The 8,514-nt window shown below is 36.5% G+C and overlaps 1 protein-coding gene across 1 annotated transcript; it reads left to right on the top strand.

The window, feature by feature from the left end:
* The first annotated feature begins 1,191 nt into the window (after window positions 1-1,191).
* On the top strand, window positions 1,192-1,791 carry LOC149182037 (transcription factor bHLH149-like). Its single transcript, XM_089414432.1, has one exon. It carries the CDS (start codon window positions 1,192-1,194, stop codon window positions 1,789-1,791), a length of 600 nt encoding a protein of 199 aa, XP_089270558.1.
* The last annotated feature ends 6,723 nt before the right edge of the window (window positions 1,792-8,514 follow it).

Here is an 8,514-nt window from a genome sequence, read left to right as displayed (position 1 = left end):
TATCTATTTTTTTGTGGTCACTGTTGCACATCCGGCAAGGACAAAGTCTGTAAGTGCTTTCATCAACTGATTTTAGTTTAACGATTATGTTTTTTTCTTTGGAATTTCTTGAAAGAAAAAAATTGCAGGGATTTTAGTAAATCTAAATAAAAATTATGTGTACTGCAAATTTTTGACAGTGTTAAATTTATTTCTATTATAAAAATATAATTCAAACACTGTATTTACAAAAATAAAATTTTTGAACTTTTTACCCAAATCCAAACCACTTTTAATCATTTAAACAATTTCTCATTAAACAACGCAATACAAATAAATCAAACTATTTTTAACTTTCACCATTTTTATTTATCTAAAACTAAAATGCATCGAATTTTTTTATTTTTTTTTCTTAATGAATTTGTACCTTTTCTTAGTTTACACTAACCCGTAAACTAACCTCGACTTAGTTGTGGTGCGCATATCCTCAAAGAACTTGAAAATTTTAATGCTATCGAATCGCACAGATGTATTCTTTTAATGCAACGAGGTCCTTATTGTATAGTCTATTTGGGTCTAGACTTATTTATGAGTCTATCGAGTTATTAATTCTGAGTATAATGCTAAGCAGATAGAAATGCTTTTTTTTTGGGTGTGTTTTGTTCTTAGGTAAAGGTAAAATACTTTTGAGGGGTTAAATCTATTTTAAAATAAGGTTTGAAAGCATTTTAATAATATATTCAATATTAGTTTATCATGTCACTTGTGAGAATTGAATCTAATTAGGAAAGATAACAATCATTCCTCATGACCACCTAAAATATACCCAATTAATTTACTATGTATTTTTATTGAAAATTCATGAAAGATGCTAAACTTGCTCTGTTTTTGTGTATATTTGAATTCTTTCTGCACGCATCTGTTATCTATTGATTTGTGATGTTCTTTTATAAACCAGCTAGGTCCATGAAATAGTTGTCATTAGGCACACTTAATCTCATTTTAGAGTAAGACTAGTAAACTAGGGCATTCATAAAGGTTTGTTTTTGTATCCAGCTGTCAGCACTAGGGTATGGATCAACAAAATCCAGGAGAAAAGAAGAAGGCTTGCTAATTCATGAAGTATTTTTTTTGTTTTTGGGATTGGTGAAGGAAAAATTGGTAAATTACAGTATTCAAATTTTTTATCCATCCAATTGGCAGCACTAGTGTATGGATCAACAAAATCCAGGAGTTAAACTCGAAGGCTTGCTAATTCGTTCAGGAATGATTTTTCACTATTTTGAGACTGGTGATGATTGTGGGGTCTACTTTACCCGTCTTCTCCCCGGTCTCCAAAAAATCCATAAAGGGCGCTCTAGCCTAACGCAGCGCCAGCGAGCCATTCGGCGCGTAGCCGACATGTGCTTGGCTCAAACCGCGAAGAAGGGTTCTGCATGGAGTCGAGCTCTGAACCATCACCGTTTGGGCAGACAAAAGATGATGGCGAAGCTGAAGATGAAGAAATCCTCCCTCCGTCGAAGCCGTAGCGTAACGCTGGCAAGGAGAAAAAGATTGGCCAATATTGATATAAAGACAGATAGCCATGACGATGGCTCCATTGAAAGGAAACTTGGGACTCTGCAGAGGCTCGTTCCCGGTGGCAGAAGCATGGGTTTTGATACCCTTCTTCAGGAGACCGCGGACTACATACTGAATCTTGAAGTGCAAGTTCACGCCATGGAGGCCCTCGGAGAATTTTACACGAGTTCTACTAGTGTATGGACGAAGCCACCACGCAACAGAAGCAGGGATCGGCTTCCCCTTCTGTAATAGTAGTTATGTTATTGAAAATTATATAGAGATCACAAAAGATATTTTCCATATTGAAAGTTTAAAGCAAATCCAATTGGTTTTTGTCAATAGATATAACATGACTTATAGATGGATGAAGCACGGCAGACAAAGACCTATATGAATCAGACTGAGGACGAACTTGATCCAAATTGCATTTGTAAGTTTCAATGGTGACCGACGGAAAACAAATTTACACATCTTGCCACCTATCTTGTAAGTTGGGTGTTTGTTGCAGTCTCAAACCATGTTATGTCTTGAAAATTTTACAGAGAACGCATAAGATATTATTCATATCCTAAATCAAACTTGTTTACCTGGCTTTCAGATAGATTTAAAAAGATATTACTTGACTTCTAGATAAGATCATTAACTTCCTTTTTAATGAAATTTGGAGGGAAATAGATGTTAAAATTCACCAAGAATTCGCAGGCTTCATGGGCACTAACCTTGCCAACCGCAAATCTCGATAACCAATGGCCAGCTCCTCTAGGTATTGAATGTCTCCTCCGTTCTGTTCGCCGAATGGTTTTGCAGATAATGTTCTGTTCGCCGCGGAGTAGGAATGGTTTTGCAGATGAGCTGGCCGGGACTTTGAAGGCCGGAGGAGGTTGGTCCCGTTCGTGCGTGAGGTAAATGAGCTCTCCCGTCGGGCATTAATATGATCTGAGTGGAGGCCACGCGCTCCCGTCCGGCATCAATATGTCATCAATACGATCTGAGGGGAGGCTGCAGGTGGCGGCGGGCAGGGTCGCCGGGGGTTTCGATGGGCAGCCGGAGAGGGATGCCGGAGACAGATGATGTATGGACGGATGATGCATGGTGGATGGTGGTCGCCGTGCTCTGTGAGGCTGTCAGAGGGGTACCTCCATAGCATTAACTTTGCTATGGAGGTGGAAATAGGAATTGCTAGTCCGGATTAGAGACTGACAATCAGGGTTGGAATTTCAAAACAAATTTATTTATTAAATTCATAGATTTTTACATTTTTTATTATTTTTATAATTTCTAAAAAAATAATAACAATTTTACAAAAAAATCATTATATTTAATGAGACAAATCACTTATTTACGAGCAATTTACCCATCAAATTCTATCTTTGATAGAGAGTCATGAGATTGACACACTTTTGTTGCAAGTGACTCCCAAAATTTTGAGAGTCCGAACATTAGAGGGTGATTGTTAAAGCCGCCCTTTTTCCACCAAGTTTCTCCAAAGCAAAACACCTAGTATAACTGTTAAGAATCTCGAACATAACACTTATGACGAAAGGCCCCATATAATTTAAGTATGGGGTTTTTACAGTGCATTATATTAGATATCATTTTTGGGATTCAACTGGGTTAAGTAAGTCATTCATCTATGACCATTCCCACGAGAGGTAGTAATTGACTAATTTTTCATGATTTTTGAATAGTCCACTTAACACACATTGCATCAGCTGATGTTCACACTTGTGAAGAAGTGAGATATTAAATATTAATATAATATATCAAAAACTATAATTTATATTTATTTATTTTTAATTAATTAATTTAATTAAAAAAATAAAAATAACATAAATATATGTAATTTAATTTATGTATATTGTTATAAATATGGTATATGCTAAATCTTAATATCTTCTTTATTATTAGTGACAATTAAATGGAAATTTTACAAATCTTGTTTCAAAAATAAATACACTAATAAATTTTATATCTACAAAAATTATATATATATATATATATATATATATATATATATATATATATATATATATATATATATATAAAACGCATTTGACATATAAACAGTGATCTTGGCTCGCACTTATAAACGCATTTGGCATATAAACAGCGATCACCGAATGCGGAAGTCTCGCATGATCTTGGCATATAAACAGTGATCACCGAATGCGGAAGTCTCGCATGATCTTGGCATACACAGCTCCGGTTGCATATAAACAGATCTCGCATGATCTTGGGTTTCGGTGATATATAAACAGATCTCGCATGATCTTGGCATACACAGCTCCGGTTGCATATAAACAGTGATCTTGGCTCGCACTTATAAACGCATTTGGCATATAGTCTCCGGTTGCATATAAACAGTGATCTTGGCTCGCGATATACACAGTTCCGATTGCATATACACAGTCTCGCGATATACACAGTTCCGGTTGCATACACAGCTCCGGTTGCATATAAACAGATCTGTTTGTGTGTATATACTCTCGCATATATACTCTCGATCCGGGTGATCTTGTCCCGGTTTCGGTGATATATATAAACAGATCTCGGTGATATTATAAATAGATCTTGTCCCGGTTCCGGTTATATACAAACAGATCTCGGTTTGAGACATATATACTCTCGCATATAGTCTCGGTGACATATATAAACAGTCTCAGGTGATATACACAGTTTCGATTGCATATACACAGTCTCGCGATATACACAGTTCCGGTTGCATATAAACAGATCTGTTTGTGTGTATATACTCTCGCATATATACTCTCGATCCGGGTGATCTTGTCCCGGTTTCGGTGATATATAAACAGATCTCGGTGATATTATAAATAGATCTTGTCCCGGTTCCGGTTATATATCAGTCTCGGAAGATATATAAACAGTCTCGCGAAACAGTCTCGGTGATATATAAACAGTCTCGCGATATACACAGTTTCGGTGATATATAAACAGTCTCGGTGATATATAAGCAGTCTCGGAAGATATATAAACAGTCTCGTCTCGGCGATATATAAACAGTCTCTTGGTTTTAAAGCTCGCAATCCAAAGCTTGGAGATCTTGGCTCGCACATCAGGTTCGGATATCAGGTGCACACATTCCTTATCTTTTTCTTTTTTAATACATATTTGCTCATATAATTTCAAGTATGAATACTTCACCACAGTTACCAAAGATTACCAAGGGCAGACCTAGCACAGTTACTCTACAAGGCCTCTATGAGTATATAGAGTCTTTAGAGAAACGCAGAGAAGAAAGAGAAGCCAAGTTACAAAAAGAGTTAGAAGCCGTGCTGGAAAACAAATTTGCATCTCTTGAAAACACTATCCAGAAACAAATAGAAAATAAAATAGAACTACTGGAGAATAAAATGGAGGCAATGGAGACTAGATTGCATGTTATAGAAAAACAAAACCAAGATACTAACCAACCATCCTAGCAAGGAGACACTGATACCTTAGAGGGTCTTAAAATGAAAGACATGATTAAAGAATTAGAAGAAAAAGTTAATAGCCGCCTCACTCTAAATAATGTGGTAGATAAGTTAGATATTAAACCAATTAAAGACGAAATGAAAAAATTAATAGAATTAGACCACGAACGTAACAAAAGGACCTTAAACCTTATAATCTTCGGTTTAAAAGAGGAAGAAGATGAGGATACTTTAGCCTTAGTCCAGACAGAATTACATAATAGATTACAAATTGAAACAGTGTGTCTCACAGAAGCAACAAGGTTGGGGAAATTAACCGAGAATAAAGGAAGATTAATCCGCATAAAGGTGAGCTCTACTGATCATAAGCACAACATACTTAGTAAAACCTCAAGTCTAAAAGGAACGGGAATATTCATAAATGAAGATCTCATTCCAGAAGATCAAGCAGAATTAAGAAAGGAGGTTCAAAAGGTAAAAGAAGCTAGAAAGGAAAGAAAATGGGCAATAATCAGAAATAGAAAAGCCTTTATTCGGGACAAAAACCAAAAATATAGTAATCAATAGCAACTAAACATGCTCCGGATCCTTTCTTGGAACTGTCGGGGCTTCCCATGGAACAAAGGCCCCAAGCTAAGTTGGATTTCAAATGATGTTGATATTATTTTGCTTGTTGAAACTTGGGAGCACGAAGAATCTAAGGTCCCTAACATAGATGGCTTTACGCTATGGTCTACATGGAACAAGCGATCCTCCCGTAGAGGCATTGGGGGAATAGCTTGTTACATTAAGAAGAACATCTCCCCCTATGTTAGGCTTTATAAAAACGACCCTTACAACCAATTTAGTTGGATAGAGATCAGAGACATTAATAATAAAAAGTCCTACATAGCAATATGTTATTTCCCCCCCATTAATTCTAACTTCTATAAGAAGAAGAATCTAGATAAAACTAACCCTTACAATAGTTTAGAGAACGATATTTCTAGCCTAAGGAATGATGGTAATATCCTTTTAGTAGGTGATTTCAATGCCCGAACTTCAAGCAACCAAGCTATTATTTTAAGCAATCGTTCCAACCCTAATCCTCTTTGGTTAGACGAAGACCCTACCCTGGCTAGTAGGTACAAAAGGAGCTCTAAAGACCTCGGGGAAAATTTGTTTGGGTCAGAGCTTATCAAGCTCTGTAGTGCTCAGGATCTCATAATTTGCAACGGTCTAAAAAAGTGGCCCAATTCCAGCAAGATGACCTGCATCCATGGACGGTAGACTATGTTATTTCCGATCTTCCTTTATACAACGAAATGATAAACTTTGACATCTTAAACGACCACAAGCCTGACTCCGATCATAGGCCTTTACTTATAACCCTCAATTTTGTCATGCATAGAGTTCCCATAGAAAATAATACTTACAACCAAAAGAACTTAATATTTGATAAAAATAAAAAGGACCTCTTTCTAAGTGAATTAAAAACTAATTTGCCTCCTTTATCTAGTATAGATAACATAGAAGACCTATATCATAATTTTACTACAGCCCTCTCATATTCTATTAAAAAGTTCTCAATTGAAGTCTCAAATAATAAAAGAAATAGCAAAACCAATCCTTGGTATGACAAAGATTGTAAAAATGCGAGGAGAGCAATTAAGGAAGCTGTTGATGATTCTCTTAAAATGGACAAGATAAGAATATACAAAGCCCTAATTAAAAGGAAAAAGAGGCAGTACATTCGTCAAAGACAGGAGAATCTCTTACACCTCTCTAAGGTAGCTCCTAAGAAATTTTGGAGGCAGATTCTGACTAGGAAGGCTAAGGATAATAATAAAATTGCTCTTCATGATTGGAATTCTTATCTTAAAAAGCTTTATGAATCTCCTAATGTCGCGGATAATTTGGAAACCCTGCTCACAACGAAAGAAGTCTTCTCTTTAGAAGACATTAAGTTTGGGGTTAATCGCCTCGCGAATGGAAAAGCTAAGGACATTGAAGGTTACCAGGCAGAAATCTTAAAAATTGGAGGCCCTGTCCTCATCCCCCACATCCACAAGCTTTTCAATCAAGCTGTTAAGCAAGGGTTCCCTAAACCTTGGACTGAGAGCCTCATTATCCCTATTTTTAAAAGTGGAGATACAAATAACCCCTCTAATTATCGAACAATTATGATAAGCCCTCTCTTAGCCAAATTATATGGTAGTATTCTGGAAAAAAAGTTAAGCATATGGCTTGAAAGTGAAGGTAAGCGGGCTAAAGGCCAAGCAGGTTTCAGAAGGCATCACTCAACAACAGACCACCTTGTTACGCTAAGGATCATTGCGGAGGAATGTCGTAATGATAAATCCAATTTATTTTGCTGCTTTGTAGACTTTAGAAAGGCTTTCCATACGGTTCCTAGATATAACCTTTGGAAGAGGTTAGAAGAGCTAAAGGTTCCTCTTGAGTTAAGAGCTGCTGCTATAAGGCTATACGAGAATGTAATTGCCAAGCTAAAGAACAATGAGGGGTGGTCAAAAGATATTAAGTGTAACATCGGAGTTAAACAAGGTTGCCCCCTCTCCCCTACTCTATTTGGCATTTACATTGATAAGCTCGAAGGTTATTTAGAAGAAGCAGGATGTGGTGGCACAATTTTAGCTGGGATAGTCATTATCCTTCTTCTCTATGCTGACGATATTGTTCCTTTGGCAAGGTGCCCTTCTGATCTTCATAAGCAACTCAAGCTTCTTAAGGATTTCTGCTCTACCATGGGTATGACTGTTAACACAAACAAAACAAAAGTTATGATTATCAAATCTAAGAAGGACACTTGCGCTAATTTTACGTATGACAATAATAACTTGGAGGAAGTGTATTCTTACAAGTACCTAGGAATTGATATCCATCACAAGCTCAACTAGAACCATAGCATTGAGAAAAGGATCAATGGGGGATGGAAAGCTTATTTTGGTCTTGAAAATAATTGTAAAACAACAAACCTCGTAATGTGGGATAAAAAGAAGTTCCTCTTTGAAACTTTAGTCACTCCTGTTATCTTATATGGCTGTGAAGTTTGGGGCTGCAGCATCTCCAGAGAATCATGGAGGAAGATTGAGCAAATCCAGAAGCATTTTATAACTTATAACCTGAAAATTAAAAGTAATACACCCTATCCTATTCTCCTTATAGAAGCAGGTCTTTCTTCTATTGAGAGCCTAGCTATGCTTAGGTTTCTGATGTACAAGCACAAGCTCAATAACATAGACAATCATAGACTTCCTAAGCTAGCTTTAAATTCCAGCCAAAATCACTTAAGGCTTAACCGAGGATGGCATAAGGACACAAGGGCCTGGTTAAACTATTGGGAGATCAATGAGAATGATGCTTTGCAAAACATAAATAACATTAAAGATATTGTTACTTCTAAGTTCAAAGAAAAATTGTGGTGTGAGAAAGATTTAGCGTCTAAAAGAAAATTAAGTTATTATAAGAAGGTCATCAACCCCACCCTTGAAGATCAAAAGTATCTCTCTATTCTAACTAGCTCAAAAAAGAAAATTAA

This window comes from Pinus tabuliformis, chromosome 3_2, assembly GCF_031772625.1.
Source record: "Pinus tabuliformis cultivar Carrire ecotype Pingquan chromosome 3_2, CPIR1, whole genome shotgun sequence".
Taxonomy (NCBI): domain Eukaryota; kingdom Viridiplantae; phylum Streptophyta; class Pinopsida; order Pinales; family Pinaceae; genus Pinus; species Pinus tabuliformis.
The sequence above is the reverse complement of the archived record's forward strand: the minus strand, read 5'-3'. Positions and strand labels throughout refer to the sequence as shown.